Here is a 19,714-nt window from a genome sequence, read left to right on the forward strand (position 1 = left end):
TACTTAGTGACTCACCAGAGACAGATCAGAGAAAATGTAAGTGATGACGCGCCAGCCCTAAACCAGATCAAAAAAGCACTGTGGCCTCGGTCTCTCTTGCTGTCTTGGATCCCTGGCTCTGGGTGAGGGGAGGACACCCATGCGGCCCTGTGCAGAGGCCCATGTGGCACAGAGCTGAGGCCTCCCACCCACTGCCACATGTGTGAACTTGGAAAGGGGCTTCCCTGGCCCCAGTCAAGCCTTTAGCTGATTGTGGAGACCAGGAGTCAGAACCAGCCCACAAAGCTGCTCCTGAGTTCCTGACCCACTGATGCTGTTCGACAGCTGGTACTTTAAGCTACTATGATCTGAGATAACCTGTTACACAGCAATAGGAATGGCCTACTAATGGATCTCACACCAATAAACATCCCTTGTCAGACACCACTGTTTCCTTTTTCTGGATTATCCCCAGAGGTGTATAGTCATGCTGGAATCTCTTCTTTTTCAAAAACTCTTGATCTCACATTTTTTATTCTGCTGTACACTGAAATTCCTACTAATGGTTCTATAGTCACTATTTCTGAATCCCTTTTCCCTCTTTTTTCCTGAGCTATTCAAATAGGCATTTCAGCTCTGAAAAAGCTCTTGTCAAGTAAGAGTCACCCCCCTTATTTAATCCAAAATCCAACCTACAGTCGTCATCTAACTTGAAACACTATTCATTTGATAAATATCTATTAAGTAGCTACTATGTAACAGGCATTGTACTAGATGATTGATATATAGCAGTAAGCAAAACAGACCAGAAAAGGGGAAAAAAAAACCCTCTCCTCTCCTTCCTTATGGAGTTTACATTCTGGTGTGTGTGGGGGGTGGGGGGAATGGGACAGACAATAAGTTAGTAAAGCATTATGCATATTTCTGGTAAAATGACATGATGTCTGGGATAAAATAGTTCAAAATAAAAGGCCAATGGATAGGAGCAAAGAGGAAAATAGATGTGCTTGCGTCACTGTCATTAATCATTTTTTCAATTTTTAAAAAATTGCTTTTGTTTTCGGTTGCACTGGGTCCTTGTTGCTGTGAGCCAGCTTTCTCTAGTTGTGGCAAGCAGGGGCCACTCTTGTTGCAGTGAGCAGGTTTCTCATTGTGGCGACTCCTCTTGTTGCAGAGCCCAGGCTTCAGCTGCGGTACTGGGGGTCTGTAACGGTGGTGTGGGGGCTTAATTGCTCTGCAGCACGTGGAACCTTCCTGAGCCAGGGCTCAAACCCATGTCTCCGTGTCCCCTGCATTGCCAGGTGGATTCCTATCCACTGTACCACCAGGGGAGTCTATGTTGTTAATTATTGAAGCTGGACAGTGAATAGGTACACAGAAGCTCCTTACGCTGTCCTTGGCTTTGGTTTGGGTTTGAAATGTTCCATAAGGAGAAGGGGGCGACAGAGGATGAGACAGTTGGATGGCATCACTGACTCAATGGACATGAATTTGGGCAAGCTCCAGGAGATAGCGAAGGACAGGGAAGCCTGACGTGCTGCAGTCCGTGGGGTCGCAGAGTCGGACATGATTGAGCGACTGAACAACAACCCTAGGATGGTCCTGATGGTAAAATCCAGGCTCCCAGCTTCCGGCTGGGCCTCTCCCATTGGCTCATGGACGCCCTGCCGGCACCTTCCAGGTGGAAGCCCAGGAGAAGCACGGTCATGTTCTCAGGCTTGCAAGGAAGCGATCAGAAATCATGGAGCACAAAACTCACGTGACATTTTAAAAACACAAGGTACTTCCACGATAACGTGGGGTTTATAGCAGGTGCTCCAGGAACAGGCACCCTGAAGAGGAGGGGCTGTTTCAAGGGGTCCCTAGGGGAACAGTAGGGCCCTGAGGATGCGTTCTGCAGCTTTCTATCTACTCGGCAAGTTGTCTTCAACGTCCCTCACAGCTTCAGCTCAGGCCTCCATCTGCCCTTTCAGGAATCCCGCAGAACAAATGCTGAGGGCCACCTCAGCCTGGGAACACCTCGGTATTAATGAACACGCTGAGTTCAGAGGGTGTGTGTGCAGCGTGGGGGCAGGACAGTGCCGACAGCACTTCACGGAGCCCTGCAGAGCCTCACACGGCGCCAGGCTCTCGCGGACGTGAGGGCCCCACGCGCTCCTCACCTCAAGCAAGGATCGGGCCCACCTTCAGGAGGAAACAAGACCCAGAGCGGTTAAACAGCCAGGGGATGCCCAGCTGGGAGCAACAGGGCTGGGACTGCCCCCTGGGTCACAGGCCAGCCCCGGTGCCCCCATCTCAGGCATCCTGGACAGGCCCACACAATCGCCCTGGACCTGCTGAGGCTCCAGACTTAGACAAGCCCTCACTTCACAGGCAAGTGAGGCCCCTTGGCCAGAAGCAGCATTGCTTCTGGAAACTCCTCAAAATGTGTACTGGCTCCCCAAACCACAGGGAGGACCCCAAAGAAAGAAAGGGGGGGGCGGGAAGGCCAGGTATAGGTGCAGAAGAGCCTGACCCCAGGACACAGGTCTGGAAATAGGTTCCTCAACCCCGGGAAAACACGCCGGCTGGCAGCATCAATCTTTACCTTCTTCTCAAACAGTGTGGGAGACACAAGTCACAGCAAGCTGGAGCCCTGAGAACAGACCAGGGGACAGGCCAAGAAAGGAACGGTGGGGGCCCTCTGGTACCACAACACAAGTCGTGTTGGCTGCACAGGTAATAGGAGGCTGTTTCTAGTGACATGTCTGTGTATACACACACACACATACACGCACACACACTGCCCAGGTAGCAAGAGTCTCTTTCTGGGGATGTGTCTGTGTACACGCATGCGCGCGTGCACACGCGCACACACACACACACACACCCCCCACCACACACAGACACATACACTCTCTCTTCTTTTCTTTTCTGAAAACATCTTCTCCCTCTCAGACCACAGAGGGCCCGCCAGGTAAGAAGAGTTTCTTTCTGGTGATGTGTCTGTGTACACACACACGTACACACACACACACACACACACACACACACACTCTGTCTTGCTCTCTTCTATTTTTTCTGGAAATATCCTTTCCCTCTCAGACCACAGAGGGCCCTCCAGACAATAAGAGTCTCCTTCTGGTGACGTGTCTGTGCACACACACACACACGCGCACACACTCTGTCTCTCTCTCCTTTTTTTTCCTGGAAACATCCTCTCCCTCTCAGAGCTGCAGAGGTCACAGCCTGACCCGTGCTGATCCCAGTCTGCAGGGCAGCAGAGACACATGGCGAGCGCAGGGCTGCAGGAAGACAGGAGGGGAGACCGAGGAGACAGAAGCAAGGTCCCAACAGGAGGGAGACAAGAAAGGAGGCCAGCCTGAGTGCGGAGGCCTGGATTCCGGGGGCCTGAGGTGGTCACTCTCCAGCCTGACTGTGTTCATTAACGCCTTTGCCTTTCTGCTTGTGACATCTCAACTTAGAGTCTATCATTTACAACCCCAAGAGTCACTATCTCAGAGACTCTTTACACATTCGCATACGAAGAAACCAAAGTAATTTTTCAAATTAACTCAAGGAATGGGTCTCTCTCCAAGAAGCTGTTCAAATGAAAGCATTTATTTTTATAAACGTGGTCTCCAGCCAGTATATCTCTAATTGCACTTAAGACATGGGGGAAAAAAAAAAATCTGTATTTAATCCTGTGCCAAGTTAAAAGAATATCCAGTAGCTTCCACTTTCTGTTTTAGATGGCTATTACCATTTAATTTACATTCTTTTGGTATAAAAATATGCTTTAAAAAATCTCAGACCAACACATAAACACACTTACTGGCACATTCTTAAAAACACAAATGTGACCAAAGCCCATAGTTGGGCGAGACGGGAGTGGCCTCTTGGGGCAGGGGCGGGGGCCGAGCGGAGTTTTGAATGGCAGCGGGCAGGGCAGATGGTCCCAGAAGACCCCGAGCCCTGGTCTACAGCCCAGGACCCTCTCAGCTCACCAGCACATCTCACAGTATTCGAAGACACCCACCTCTCGAATGGGATTAAAACCAGGGGAAGGAACAATGTTCTTGGGGAGCCACACGGCACAGAAATGCCCCGGGGCGCTACGTGGCCAGCGGGCCCAGCCCCAGAATCTGACCAGAGGCCTGGGGACCAGAGCCCAGTCTGGACTTCTCTCTGCAGATGCGAGGGTTCCCTGGGATTTGAGGGCTACCCGACCTTGGCCGTGGCTAACACTCCCGAATCAACGACGATCCAGCGGGGGAGAGGCACTGAACTCCTCGGGGTCAACGCGCAGGGCCGGCTCTGGACTCAGTGGAACGGCCGCCCCCGCCTGGGCCGGGACCTGAGATGTCCTGCTGAGCGGCGTACGGCCTTCCTCTCCTGCCGGTGCAGTTTCTCAGCCTCCTGCTGCTGCTTCTGCTGCTCCGACTGAGAGAGAAGAGTAAATGAGGGGAGAGAAACAGAAAGGACAAGCCAACACCCCTCTCTGGGGGGCCATCGGAATGCCAACAGCCCGACCACCACCCTTAGCCCCGTTCCGGCAGGGACAGCAGGACCAATGCCAACCGCCACGGTCACTACGAGACCCGAAGCCCTAAATCCCCTGGGCTGGAGAGCGATCTGGATGCACTGGACTGAACCACACAGCCTGAGGCTGGTTCCTCAGCCCACACACCACACAGTCCCCTGGGAGAGCCAGCCTGAAGAAGACGTGATGGCTTTCCAAATGCCCATGACTTCTCTTGCAGAACTGTCCTTCGCTGACAAGCCAGAGCCACTCATCAGTTTACTCACATTGTCTTAAAGACAAAAGAAGTCCTTCTGTGTCCCAAAACCGTGTAATAACCAACCCACGATTAATCATCCAGTCCCCCAGAGCTGGTTCCAAAGAGAATCAAACTGCCCTGAAAGGCAGAGAGCTACCACTAAACGCTGATAAAGGCTCAGCAGACATGTCAGTCAATCCCAAGTTCATGGCCGGAAGGGGCAAATGGGTTCTGGGATGGCTGCTTTGAAGGCACCATTCTCATCACTCAGGTGAGAGAACCAGACCTCTTCCGTCACTGGTTACACAGAAGAGAGCTACATCAGTGCAGAATCTGAGCTGAAGGGAAGAGAAGCTTCGGAGTTCTAAGAATATAGCTTCATTCCACCGAGTCTGGTTTGGAGAATACAAACCCCTAACCATGAAGCTCAAAAAAAAATCTTAGCTGGTGGAATTGACAGAAGGTCCAACTTTGACAGCAGTGGTGGGGCAACCACTTTCAAAGTTGCAGAACGCTGCCTTAGAGACACCTGCACGGCCTGCCGGCCTGCGATCTGCCTGCTCCAGGCACCCGGGGGCACTCATTCATACGTCCGCCTCGAAGAACAAGTCTCTGTGTTCACTTACTGCCGGGATTATTCCACTTCTGTAAAGTGAAAGAGCTGGGAGGTGAAGGAATCATGAGAAAAGAATACGATTTGTGAGACCAAAAACTGCTGACTCTTTCCTATCTGAAGAAATCCTTGGACTGAGATTCTGGAGAATCGAGCTCATTTCCCGACTATGTACCGTTTTTCAAAGCCCTCTCAAAGGGACCCTGCCCAAGTGAGTTCCCTGCAGGTCCCTCTCCCGGCCCCACCCAGCCCAGGGCGCGGTCCTTCCTGCCTCAGGCCGGCCCTGACCGCTCACTACGACAGGGTGAGGAACCCCTGTCAGCCCCCTTCAGTTCGCCTCCTCCTGCAACTTTTTAAAAATAGAAACGGTATGCCGATGTTCTGCTAACTAGACCTTTTCAACCGCTTTCCACAGTTCTTAGGACTGGGGTTAAAATTTAACCTCAGACAGGGCCCCGACTGATAGCTCTACGTGCCTTTCCAGCTACGTGTGAGGCCAGTTGGCGGACCCGTGACGGCTGTGTTTCACACACATAGGCTCACTCCCGCCCCCCAGAGAGGCTGGAGGCTGGAGCCCTGCCAGCCCCTCGGGGCTCTGCCTGCCCCTCACCCAGCCGTCCCTCACTCCTCTGGCTGGGCTGGGCCCAACACTCCCAGTCCTGGGCCTCTGCATCCCACCTTACGATGAGGCAACTGCACGTGATCTCCCTCCATCCACGGGACTGCGGCACCCACAGCCACGTCTGTCTGTTCTGTGTGTCCCTAGCATGTGGCAGAGAGCAGACTGAGGCTCCTTTGTGAACGGAGAACTCAGAAAGTCAAGGAAAGCTGCACGCTCCCTAGCAGACCAGATGATGGTGTGTTAGCAAGCCCCTGAACACTGCTTATTTAATATTCTGTTTCTTCACATTAAGAAAAGTAAAGTTGTTCAGTTGTGTCTGACTCTTTGAGACCCCGTGGACTGTAGTTTGCCAGGCTCCTCCATCCATGGGATTCTCCAGGCAAGAATACCGAAGTGGGTTGCCATTTCCTTCTCCAGGGGATCTTCCCGACCCAGGGATCAAACCTGGGTCTCCTGCATTGCAGGCAGACACTTTACCTTCTGAGCCACCAGGGAAGCTCTCAGATTAAGAAGCATTCCTTTAAAAATGCCTCTGGTCCAAGTAACTTTGGGAAATGAGGTACTAAATAAAGATAAACAGGGAGTGCTGGGGCTTTTTACGTCAGGAGCTGGTCTGCATCTTTGATAACACAGACATCGGTAGTGGATTTCCCTTGGGGGCGTGGTGGCAAAGCCAGCTTCCAGGAGCCCCTGTCTGTCTCCTGGAGCACACCCTACGAGGCCCTGCCCGTGGAGTCCCCACAAAGGCAGGTGTCTACATGTGAGCTCAGAGGTAGCAGCGATCCCTGCAGAAAAATCTCTGTCCAGAAACAAGTGTGTGCTCAGTCGTGCCTGACTCTTTTGTGACCCCATGGGTGGCAGCCCGCCAGGCTTCTCTGTCCATGGGATTCTCCAGGCAAGAATACTGGAGCGGGTTGCCATTCCCTACTCCAGAGAATCTTCCTGACCTAGGAATCAAACCTGGGTCTCTTGCATCCCTTGCACTGGCAGGCTTTACCACTTTACCACTGTGCCACCTGGGAAGCCCCAGACCAGAAAAAAAACTCTCCTTATCCCCGATCTAGAAAAGAGATGTATTTGCAAGCTGCTGTCACTGTGTGACCGATTCGTTACGAGTGAAGAGCCAACCAGCTGACTCTCCTTCCTGTTCCTGTCCTGATTCCTTCCCCACATCTATGGCAGTCTTATCTCGGGACGGGGGAGACTAAATGCAAAGCCCACCCCTGCACCAGTACCCGGCTGGCCCAGGGCCCCTGAGGGAATGAACTACAGGGTATTTAAAAGTAGAATCTGGGACCTAATCCTAGTTTTGCCACTAAGCAATTTTAAATAATATTAAAGCATAGGTTTCTCTCCTATTTTAGAAAGTACATATGAAAATACTAGGAAAACTTGAGATTTTGCCTGAATATATCACACCTAGTATAAAAGGATTTGTATTAAAAAAAAAAACCCACAAATAATAATTCCATAAAAATTCTTAAATAAAACTAAGATTTAATAGTTCAAATTCTATTAGTCAAAGGATGAAACAGGCATGAGCCAAATGCCAACTGATGCATTCCCCAAACCTGTTTCAAAGCCTCTGCTAGACTCAACCGCCAGGCTGTTTTAAGTATTTTCACTTAAATGTTTCTGTTTTTGTGTTGCAGTTTAGTCACTAAGCTGTGCCCAACTCTTTGCGACCCCATGGACCGTCTGTCCCACCAGGCTTGTCTGTCCAAGGAGTTTCCCAGCCAAGAATACTGGAGTGGGTTGCCAATTCCTCCTCCAGGGGATCTTCCAGGCCAAGGGAGCGAACCCATGTCTCCTGCATTGCAGGCAGATTCTCTACCGCTGAGTCATCAGGGTAGCACGCTTTTTTTTTGGGGGGGGGGGGGGGGGCGGGAATCAGAGCCATCTTATTTTCAGTTTACCACAAATCATAAATTGATACTGAACTCAGTACCTTCCAACTGGGGAAATGTGGGGAAGGAGTGTGCTCGCGTCCTCCCAGCTCACTCCGTGCAGCAGAGGGAGCCCTGGGCGGGGCAGCTGCGACCCTGTGAGGTCTTCCCACAGCAGGCCTGCGCCTGCCGCCCCCTCAGCAGCGTGAACTTCAGGGGAAATTAGGAACCGTTCGCGGGTACACAGAGCATCTCTAAGAAACTAGGCACAATGAGTCAGTTTGAACACAGCCAGGTTTGGCTTATTTAAATGAAAAATGTAAGATGCAAGTTTGCTGTAAATGGAGACAGATTAAACTGAAAAGCTTCTTACACACAGAATAAAAAATTTCTAATGGGGGAAGTGGGAAGAGGGGGAATTGGGAAAAGGTGATCAAAAGTACAAACTTCAGTCATGAGATAAACGAGTATTAGGGGTGTGATGTACAGTGTGAAGACTACAGTCAAAACTGCTGTATTACACACAAGAAAGCTGTTCAGAGGGTAAATCCTTAGAGTTCTCATCACAAAGAAAAAACATTTTTTCTTTTTCTGCTCTTTTTTTAAAATTGTATCTATATAAGATAACTAACAGTAACTAAGTAAAAAATATCCTTATCATTTGGCAGGCCTTCTGACGACATCAGAAAGAACTGTCAACAACCAGAGATGAATGAGCGGAGGTTGTGAACACATTTCTCTGAAGGAAATGTATGAATGACCAATAGGTACATGAAAAAAAATGCTCTACCATTGCTAGTCATCAGGAAGATGTCAATCAAAACCACAGTGAGATACCACTTCACACCCACAAGGATGAGTACAATAAAAACCGACAGTAACAAGTACTGGCAAGGATGAGGAAAAAAAAATAGAACCCTCACAGACTGCTGGTGGGAATGGGGAATGGTGCCATCACTTTGGAAAACAGTCTAGTCGTTCCTCAAAATGTTAAAAAAACAAACAACCCTAATGTCCACCATCAGATTAAGGCAAATTGTGGTATGGGCTTCCCAGGTAGTTCAGTGGTAAAGAATCCACTGGCCAATGAAGGAGACATGGATTTGATCCCTGGGTCCAGAAGATCCCCTGGAGAAGGAAATGGCAACCCACTCCAGTATTCTTGCCTGGAGAATCCCATGGACAGAGGAACCTGGTGGACTACAGTCTATAATATCGCAAAAGAGTGGGATTCAACTTAGCAACTAAATAACAAGCTGTGGTATGTCCACAGAATGAAATATTACTCAGTCATGAAAACGAATAAAGCTCTTATACACGCTGCAACAAGGATTAGCCTTTAAAAACACGCTAAGGTGAAAGAGGCAAGTCACAAAAGAAAACACGTTGTGTGATTCTATATATATACACAATGTCCAGAACAGGCAAACCCATAGGCTGGGACATGAGAGGGTGGCGTTTCCTTTTGGAGTGACAAGGATGGTCCAGATTTAGATGGTGATAATGAGCACAGCATTTGGTGACTACTAAAAACCCTGAACTGTGTATTTTTAAAAGGGTGGATTTTAGATACTTGTATTATATCTCAATTTAAGAAAAGGATCAGAAGTGAAGTCTTTGTCATTCTTTCCCTCTTTGTGACAATACATATTAAGTGAGAGTGACTAAATAAGAAAAAAATTTTTTTGAAAAATAAAACCACGGAGCTTCTTCACTCATCAGTTCATAGCAAATATTTAAAGCAGCTTATTCTTCCTTCATTGTATGCCAGGTGTCATCAAAGGTGGCTTAGAAATGACTGTTGTTAAGTCGGTTTAGAATGGGACCTACTGCGGATAGAGTAATGTGCCTCCTTAAACTATCTACCCTGGGTAAGCTGATTGCACTGTCATGAACGCATTAGAAATCACCAGTTCTTGATCATCTTCAAGTCCATGTGAGCCTGAGCTATTCTTTCACAGCAGTGGATAGTCAGGACTTCCGTTTTACAAGGTCCCACCACAGTGACCCAGCGACCCCGAAACTATGCTGCGGCTCTTCACCAATAGTACCGAGTCTGGCTCACTGGGGTCTGCCTCCCTCGGGACACCACACACACGCCTGGCTCTGCCAAGGCTCTGCCACGCAGTGTGCTCACAACCCAGGAGGGGCTCTGGCTGCAGGGAAAAAATGCCCAAACAGCACACGCACCCTCAACAGGGGGAGGCTTGGAAGGCAGCTCTGAGGTCAGACACACACAACACTGCTGGAAGCCTCGTCTTCCTTCTGTGAATTAAAAAAGAACACGAGAAAGCAACTCACCTTCTTTAATGTAAATGTCAGTTGTTTGCTGCCAACCGTGGTGTCGGATACACTCAATGTTCCGTTTTTCGCTTCAAGTTTCAACCGGTCTTCAAGGGTTTTACTGCAGGAAATTTAATAAGAGAATGACACATTAATTAGGGTTATGTTTTGATTTCCCATTAGAAACAAGCTTTAATTAGAATCAATCACATGAAGAATGACCTTTTACACATGTGGTACAGACAGAAAATGGCATTTGTTTAACATAATCAATGGACAGAATTGCAGACACTCAAACCGTCACTACCCAGACTCAGCAAATATGCAGTAGAAACAATGGCTGTCCTGAACACCCACTAATTAAGTGTTTTAAGTAGTGGTTCCACATATTTCAATGCTTGCTATTTATGTTACTAAATCACATTTCTGAAGCCAAAATGCAAAGGAGCCATATTTCTGAAGCATGTAATTTATGGTAACGGTCAGAGGCACTTAAGCTGCTAAAGCATTTTATATTAAATCCAGGCACTAGTTAGGTATGTGAACATCTCAGCAACTCATTCACCTTCTACACAGCAGTGAATACAAACAAAGCCTTCCGGGTCAAGCCACAGAGAAGTGCTGAGAACTCTAACTTTTCCTTTACTCGGTCTTAGCTTGTCGACCACACTCATTACCCACAGCACAAGCAACTTGACACATGAGATCGTCTGATGACATGGAGATAACAAAAGCAATCACACTGGGGATAAGTTCTGACTTAGCCTGATTCAGGGCTACCTCTCCTTTCAACTTCTTACTTGATTTACTTTCTGACACAATTAACCCCCAATTCAAATTTCATTTCCTGTCATGTTTTTAAAGTCTCTTTCTATAATCTTTGTCCTTGTTATGGTTTGCTGTGCCTGGCAACTCACTGCATCTTTAACAGTCAAGATGTTGATTCTGAATTTGAATTTAGTACCAGTTATATAACACTTCATTACATGTTCTTATAATAATGCTTTATTATAAAAGCAGATCAGTGTTAACTTGCTTTAGAGAGAAAAAACAGAACTAAGCCTAGAGACAGATATTTTTAGTAAGTTTAAATGTTAGCTCCAGCCCTTTTGCATGTGTGAGTGCTCATTCATGTCCAACTCTTTGCAACCCCATGGACTGGAGACTGCCAGGTTCCTCTGTCCATGGGATTCTCCAGGTTAAGAATACTGGAGTGGTTATGATTCATGTTGATGTATGGCAGAAACCAACACAATACTGTAAAGCAATTATTTTTCAATTAAAAAGAAAAAAAAATATTGGAGTAGGTTGCCATTTCCTCCTCCAGGGAATTTTCCTGACCCAGAGGTCCAACCTGCATCTCCTCTGGCAGGTGGATTTGGAAAGCCTTCTAGAAAAGGTTAAAGCAATACCCTCACATCACTGGGATGGAACTGGGAGAGGAGAGAAGACGGAACCAAAAAGAATAAGGTTGTTTCTTCTATTCAGTTCCTTCCTCAAAAAAAAAAAAAAAAGTAAAAACACTTCCCTTTCCAATACTCCTTGCACCAACCTAAAACTGAATGTACCCCTTTTCAACTTAAAAGCTTGCCTGAATTTTAAAGAGAGTGGTGGTGGTGGTGGTACTTTGTATGAAATGGTCTTTTTCCTGAAATACGATCTTTGGGACTAATTAACGAGAACACAGCTCCACGAGACAAAGTGATGCTCCTTTGAAATTCTGAAAGCCAGTGTTTGATGTTCACAGCTTTGAAAGCTCTACCTCTAGTTTACAACTACTAGTTAGTACTAAATATACCTTCCTTATATAATTTGAGACATAAGTGGTTAGCATAAAAGTGGCAACTCTTTTCTAAGCAATAATGCTATTAAGAAGCACTTTTAAAGTACTTTTCATCTTCAAAGTTCTTAACAGACTAACTAATTAATCCTTTCAACATCCCTGAGACATACAGATGGCAAAAAGGGAGGTAAGATATTCTATGACTTGCCCCAGGCCACAGAAGGATTCAAGTCTAAAACCAGGATTCCAATTTAAGAATTTCTGGTTTCCAGGCATGTGTCAGACTATGCTTGATTTATAAATTTTGTTCAGGAAATGTGTCCATTAAGTATTCTAAATGACAAGCTTCCACATGACAAACTGCGTGAAATGAACGTTTGATTTCGCCTTTTCTTTTTTTTTTTAAACCAGAATTCAAAAGTAGAGTGTAAACCGACTCCAGCATACGTGTGACTCATGTCAGCCTCAGCAAATGCCTTTGGTCGTTCATCTCTTACTTGTTCTTTCTTTCAGGGCTATAAACGCTGAGATGTTGCAGGCAACAGGAATTCTGAATAACCACGGAGCCACTGAGACAAGGTGGCACACAGAGAACACTAATTTGGGAAGAAAAAGACTTTTCAAGTAAATTGTGGGAAATTACCACTCTTCCCAGGATGACCTAGCTCCTCCATGACAGGGCAGAGCAGCTCTGGTCTCCGCTCCGGGTACCTGGCCGTGCGCTTGTAGAGACTTGTCCTGTCTCGGCTCCCTGGAGAGCCCTGAGCTTTGGAAGGAGCCGTGGCAGAGGATCAGACGCGGGGGCCAAGGGCAGAGGCTTCTGCAGTAAAGCAGGTCCCACTCTCCTCCCTTCAAAGTCGGCCTGCGGAATGCGGCTGCGAACCAGCAGTCCCTGAGCCTGCTACCCAAGTGTGAATTCAGTCAGAGACGATGGGAGACATGGCCAGACCCCTGCAGACCGTCTACTGTGAACAAAGAAGAAATCGCAGGAGCCCCGGTGCTTGTCCTTCTCACACTCGCCCAGGATGGCTGGCCCTCCCAGTCCCGCTCCACCCCTGTCCAGGCGTTAAGTCGCTGGGCCTCTGGCTACTTTGTAATTGATGGTCAAGTCAAGAATTTCAGGAGGAAAAAAAAAGCTTTTTTCATGAGATGACTGCAGGGACTGCTAAGACAGATAAAACACAGGCTATAGAAGGTGGAAAGTGAGAGAGAAGTACTCAGCACAGGATGGAGCGGACACAAGGTCAAGAACCTACATGATCAGTATGGCTGTATTAGAAGAAAGAGAAGTAGGCATAAACTCCAGGGGGAAATACTAAGGTATTTATTAGATGCTCCAGAAGAGCTGAATGATTTACTTCTTTGAGGCTCTAAAGCACACATATGCTGATATTTAATTAAAAATAATGCTCCTTCTTGGAGTTAAAATCATTTTGTGAGGAAACGGAGGGAGAGAGTGGAAGACATCCATAAAGGCACAGAGAAGAGGTAAACTGATGGAAAATAAGGGAATCACCCCTTCCTAATCTGCATTAAAGGGAATAGGAAGAGAGTAATGAATCCACAGATAAATGGTGAATTTTAAGTACTTTGTTTTAAACATGTAACTTTGTAACACATAAAGGTTACTGAAACTCAGTGCTTCCAGTTTGCACACATTGCTTCAAAGCTTCTACTGCAGCAGATATAAGTTCAGGCAACCACCAGGTGTTAGCTCAACCTTCTGCTCAGTTAAAATCTGAGAAGGTTCCGCTGCTGTTGCCAGTGTGGGAGAGACAGGCACATGAGGCCTTTCTGGAGGACGACCTGGCCACACTGATCACACACACCTATTCTGACCCAGCAAGCTTCATCGTCAGGTAATATGGTCTTCAGAAATTCTTGCATGTGGTACATATTTATAATAGTGAAAATGGAGGAGAAAACCAAGAAACAACCTAAACACTCAAAATTAGGTATTATGGCCCATCCACCTTATGAAATACTTATGCAGCCATAAGGCAAACCTCCATGCACTTACAAAGAAAACATTTCAAAACTTGTTTTTCAATGAAGATTAGTGCTATCCACAACTGTACAAATGAGTGTGTGCACACCTGGGAGTGACCAGGAGGTCACTTAGGACCTCAGGGAGGGAGTGTCGGGGGAGAGAAGACTGTTACCTTTCATCCTACGTTTGTATTTCAGCGATAGCATGCTTGTGATAATAAAGACACATACACAGCGATGATAACATGCTTGTGTATCAGTGGAGTACTAATTACTGGAGTAATAAAAGATTCTCTTTTAAAAAAAGAGGAAGTTTGAAACGGAACTTCTTTCAGAATTAGACTTTTAGTTCTTATCCACTATCAGTGAAAAGGAAATTAGCTGGCGAGGAAAAGCTGGCCACAGTTGTTTAATTCAGAGGATAAGGTTGCAGACATGATAAGCAGCTCACCACGAGACACCAAAGTACCTGATGAAGATGAGTTCCTTGAAGGCAGAAAATCTCTTCACAGAGAGTTGGACACAATTTAGTGACTGAACAACAACTACAATGACCACAGCGTAGGTGCTTCAAAGAATGTTTTCATGAATTGAGCTGAAAGGGCCTCCCGACATGTAGCATTTATCACCTAAGAAGAGGAGCTATCCTCTGCTACTGAAATCTGGAAAGCTATCCTAAGGACTCTTTCTCGCGGGTTCACCTACAGACACCCCCAGCACGTACATCAGGTGCCCCAGACCGAGGCTACCCTGGTAACTGAAGGGGGTCATGTGCCCCCACTCCCAACAGAGGCCAGCGTGAACATCCTATCTTTCTACCTAGAAAGAGAGTCACTCCCACCCATCCTGACTGCTCTCCTTGGTTTCTGAAGATGGACCTCTCTTTAACTGGTGGCTCTTGGCCCCATTCGCTCCTGACTGCTCACCCGGCACAACCCCACCAATTCAGTCCAGTCATTTCGTCACTCTGCCCTTTCCATGGTTAATTCCTCTCTGCATACTAATAAGACACCTCTCAAGCCTAAAAACCCTCTCCTGACAAGTTGTTGGCCTTGGTTCCTTCCTTTCACTGCCAGTATCTTGAAGGAACCATCTATGCTAATTGTTCACAATGTTCTTTTTTCTCCCATTCCTTTCTTGATCTTGACACTCTTCCCATGGCCATGCCTCCATGTTGGGGACCCCCCTGCACCCGGCATCAGTACCACGCCCTTCTCTGTGACATTCTCTCCAAGCATGGCTCTTTCCAGTTCCTCCCACCTTTTGGGCAACTCCTTAGTACTGTTTACTGCCCACCTTCTCCTTCACCAGCCCTCTAAATCAGACCTCTCAGCCCCAGGCTAGCAATATATTCCTGACACCTCTAAAACCATATGTATTACTTTGCACGCACTTGTATGCTTTTAGAGAAGTGCATGGTTTCCACCATAGACTTAAGAAAAACATTTGTTGTTCCTAAGGGCTTTATTCTGAGCCCTCATTTCTCTGTACACACTTCTGCAAAGTCTTCTTATGCCAGGGTCTCAACCCCACAGGGAGGCTGGAATCTCTTAAACCAGTGTCTCTGGCCTAGCTCCTACATTCCCATTTGTCAGCCGAACATGACCAGGAGGACACATGGGTCTTGGGGACTCAATGTGCTGAACACCCAGCTCAATACGTTGAGTCTTAAATTTGTTTTTCATTCTGTATCCTTTATCTCAGTGGCAACACTTTTCATTTCAACATTGCCCCAACTCCTTTGATATTAAATTAGTAATCAAACGGTGTTGCAGTGTGTGTCTTATTCTTAGACACGCTCAGGAATAATCTGGTTCCACGTCTGTCTGCTCCTCTCCACCCCATGTCAGGCTTTCATCACTTGCCCCTGGGACTGCTTTATTACGACTGGCTAGCTGATCTCATGGGCCCAGTTTCTCCCTGCATTTTATCTCTAAAACTGCAGTATTTCACTAGCAGTTTCTGGGAAATAGGGCTTTGTTACGCCTATGCTTTTATTTTCTTCAACAAACATGTACTGCTTTTACTGTTAAATATTTACATAATTGGGAGGAGGGACTGAACAGATCTGCTCATGATAATCTTAGCCCCGGTCTCCCCTGGCTCACCCGTATCTCAGCCAGGGCCAGGGCCTCATGCGCCTGCCTCCCCGGCTCCCGGGCTGTGCTCCCGGGCTGTGCTCCCTGCCGTGCGCTCTGTGCTCTCACCGCACGGCCACAGCTCTTCCCTCGCCTCCACAGCCGTCCTGTTCATACGACCCCTTCGGCCAAGAAAGCCAGCCTTCCCACCCTGCTCTCTGTGTTCACCCTCTGTCTTTCAAAAGACCAGTTTCAATACGACCTCTAATTAAGACTTCAGTGACCCTTTAAAAATCCACCCCCTTTCTTCCTCGCACACGTTCCCAGGGCCTCCGGACAGCTCACAGAGCCCCGGTGAGAATGGCGGTGCTTCCGGCATGTGAGCTGGGCCCTTCCTTCGCACCCCCGGGGCCCAGGATGGCACTCTGCTCACCCGAGGCCCCAGACGACTGTCTGACTGATGGATGGGTGGGTGGAGAGGTTGACAGGTGGATGAATAAACTCAGAAGGAAAGCACAGCACACTGGAAGGCACATAAGAATGTGCTGACAGACATATGTATTTATCTGAAGCTCTTGTTACCAGGCTAAGCGACGGAGAGAACTCGCTCTGGTTTTAAAAACTGAAATGGTTTTAAAGCTGAGCAAGTCCAAGTGAACTTTCAAACATAATCCATTTGACTCCGATGCTGCGTTTTGCTGACTGCCTTGTGGTAACTCCACGAATAAACGTAAGGAGTCACTTTAGCTCTCTGAAGGATAATGGTGCAATGCTTCATTAAATAATATTAGAACATTACAAGTTCAGGATTTGCCAAAATAATCCAGTCAAGACTAGAATTCAACAAGCAGTGTGCGCCCAAACGCCAGCAAACTGTGGGCTATTCCTACCAAAGGGTGGTTACTTTAAGCAACAGGACTTTTAAGCCTGTGTAAGGATTATCGCTCATACAGCTCCTCTTCTCAAAACAACTAACTTACTGACGCTTAACTTAGTAAGAATGTGTAACTGCAGTGTATTAGCTTGGCTATCATTATTCATTAAATACTAAGTGTACATCCCTTTTGTTTTCTACATGAATATCCTACCAAAGCTCACAGGCAAAACAAGAATGCCAGACAGTTTGGTCATGTCTCCCACCCTCAAATCGCAGCTTCCTGTTACCATGGTTACACTGAAAACGACTGCTCCCAGACTGTCCTGGTCAGTGGTTTTCGGGTAAATGAGTTCTTTTTCAGCACATCTTGGAAGAGTAACTTCCAGGGCTGCCTGACAAGGAATCAGTGCATAGAAGATCCACACCCTCACAAGGATTTATCAAGTGCCTACTCCGGTCAAGATACAGATTCAGGAGCTTGAGGTAAAGTAAATAACCCAAGACAAAAACAGCAGATCATCTAACAAAGAAATTCACTCCATAGAAACAGAATACTGAAAACAAGCAGTCTTCCCTCTGCTTCTGACTAGCACTCCAGGTAAAAATCTACGAATGACAGCTACATAAAAAGTGGAGTTGCACACACTGCTGATGGAGACATAAAGTGAAGCAGTCTTTCTGGAAAAAAGTTTGGCAGTTTCTCAGAAGGTTAGACATAACATTACCATGTGACCAGCAGTTCCACTCCTAGGTATGCAGCCAGGAGAAATGAAAGCCTATGTCCATGCAAACACATATACAAATGTTCACATCAGCATTGACAAGTGGACACACCATGCATACCCATCAACTGATTTATGGATAAATAAAATGCGGCATTACCGACAACCTGGAATAAAACTGAACGGACTACCGACACATGCAACAACATGGATGAACATTAAAAACATCATTCCAAGTAAAAGCAGTGGGACAAAAAGCCACATATATGATTACATCCACATGAAACGTCACAACAGACAAACCTGTAGAGCTAGAGAACAGAACAGTGTTTGCCTGGAGGTAAGATGAGGTGGAGTAAATGGGAGTCAATATTGACAGACGGGGTAAGGAATTCTGCTTGTGGGGCTGTGATGAAAATGTTCTAAAACTGACTCTGGTGGTGGCTGCCCAACTCTGTGACTATACCAAAAACCAACGAACTATATACTTTAAGTATGTGACTTTCTGTTATGTAAATTATATTTAAAGAAACTTGTTAACCAAAAAAAAGTGAGGTTGGTAGGTTAAGAAAATCTCTTCATGAGATATTAGACCTATCATTAGATTGTTTGTCTACCAACTTATCTTCTGTTAGGCAGAGCCAGAATTTCTAGATGCTCCTGTATCTAAGTTGAAGGATTCCCTCAACATTTCGTGTCTCAGACATTTGCTAGAAACTGGCAAAATAAAGATGAACAGGCATCTCTCCATTCCAGAAATAATTCAGTCTATCTATCATTGTCCTCCCCACCTTTCCCCTCTTCTTCTGTCTGAAAAAGCACAATTTTCAAACCAGGAAGCTGGGGGTTAGAAAAGTACAGGGTAGAGAACTGGTACAGCCCCCATCTGACGCCTCACCTGCCTTGCTTGGCTCCCCCTGCCCTTTTCCCTTGGCCCTCCAGACCTTTAGGTTCTTCTTACAAGACTGTCTACTCTATCACATCCAGATCCTGTATATCAACACGTGGCCAAGAAATTCTCAAAGCAGAGAATTTCATGTGACTCTCATGTGACTTATAAACACTGGGGGCTTAAGTACCTAACTCCTTACTTAGACACCTGACAACTGAGACTATTCAAATAATATCATTTCTTTTAAAGGAAGACTTTTATTTATTTTTACTGTGGTAAAATATTTAACCATAAAACTTACCATTTTAACCACTCTTCAGTGAACATTCACACTGTTGTGCAACCATTATCATTATCCATTTCTACAACTTTCTCATCATTCCAAATGGAAACACCGTAGCTCATTAAGTGGTGTCTCCCCAGCCTCCAACCCTGGCAACCACCATTCCACTTTCTGTCCCTGTGTACTCACCTATTCCAGAATACCACTCTTTCTGATCTCTTTGTTTTTCTATATAAAGCTAAAAAAAAATTCCTGGCACATTTTCCAAGTGACTTTTTAAATACTCAGATAAACTATGATAAGAGTAAACAACTGAAATATTTTAAAAATAACTTTTTGTGAAAGAAGCTGTTACCTCTTTAATTGCCACCATCATTTTTAAGAGTGTGGGTTTTGCAGAATCAAAGTGCTCTAATGTACGTATTTACCAATACTCCTGGGGTCACACCCTGTATCTTACTCTATGCAAACTATGCCTCAAAATGTTGTTCAGAATCACCACAGTAAGGACCAGTGTTATGTCCCCTCTGGCCTCAAGCTGCTACTGTCACATGAACTACAAAGATCAGTATGACCCTTTGAGGGCACAGGGCCAGCCAGGAAGAGCAAGGCTGGACATCGAGCAAGCCAGCACCGGGGGCACCATTACTCACTTCATCAGCTTCTGTTTTGTGGCTGAATCTTTGAAGCTTCTGAATTCCTCGCCAGCTTTGATCTCATAGAACTGTGGCTTGAGGACCGTCTGCTGATCCTCCCGGAGCTGTTCCTGCCTCTTCACTTTTTCCTCCTGTTGGAGAAGCCGGCGCTGTTTCCTGACCTCTGCGACCCAGTCTTTTTCATCATCTGAACTCTCAGAACTTTCTGCATCACTTGGTTTTCCTTCTGGTTCTTCCTCCTCTTCCTGAAAATAAAAATAGTAAGAAGCAGCTCCTTTCCCTCTGCCAAAA

At 46.5% G+C, this 19,714-nt stretch overlaps 1 protein-coding gene across 1 annotated transcript in view; it reads right to left on the bottom strand.

Annotated features, from left to right (window-relative positions):
- Positions 1-3,561: 3,561 nt before the first annotated feature.
- The window catches only part of NOL10 (nucleolar protein 10), an 85,404-nt gene continuing 69,251 nt past the window's right edge, over positions 3,562-19,714 (bottom strand). The window contains exons 19-21 of the mRNA XM_065928589.1: positions 19,421-19,668; positions 10,162-10,264; positions 3,562-4,401 (exon numbers count right to left, since the gene is read on the bottom strand). Of these exons, the coding sequence (XP_065784661.1) occupies positions 4,282-4,401; positions 10,162-10,264; positions 19,421-19,668 (471 nt within the window). The 3' untranslated portion in view covers positions 3,562-4,281. The remainder of the gene's footprint in view (positions 4,402-10,161; positions 10,265-19,420; positions 19,669-19,714) is intronic.

The sequence above is a fragment of the Muntiacus reevesi genome, chromosome 3 (assembly GCF_963930625.1).
Source record: "Muntiacus reevesi chromosome 3, mMunRee1.1, whole genome shotgun sequence".
In the NCBI taxonomy this organism is placed as follows: domain Eukaryota; kingdom Metazoa; phylum Chordata; class Mammalia; order Artiodactyla; family Cervidae; genus Muntiacus; species Muntiacus reevesi.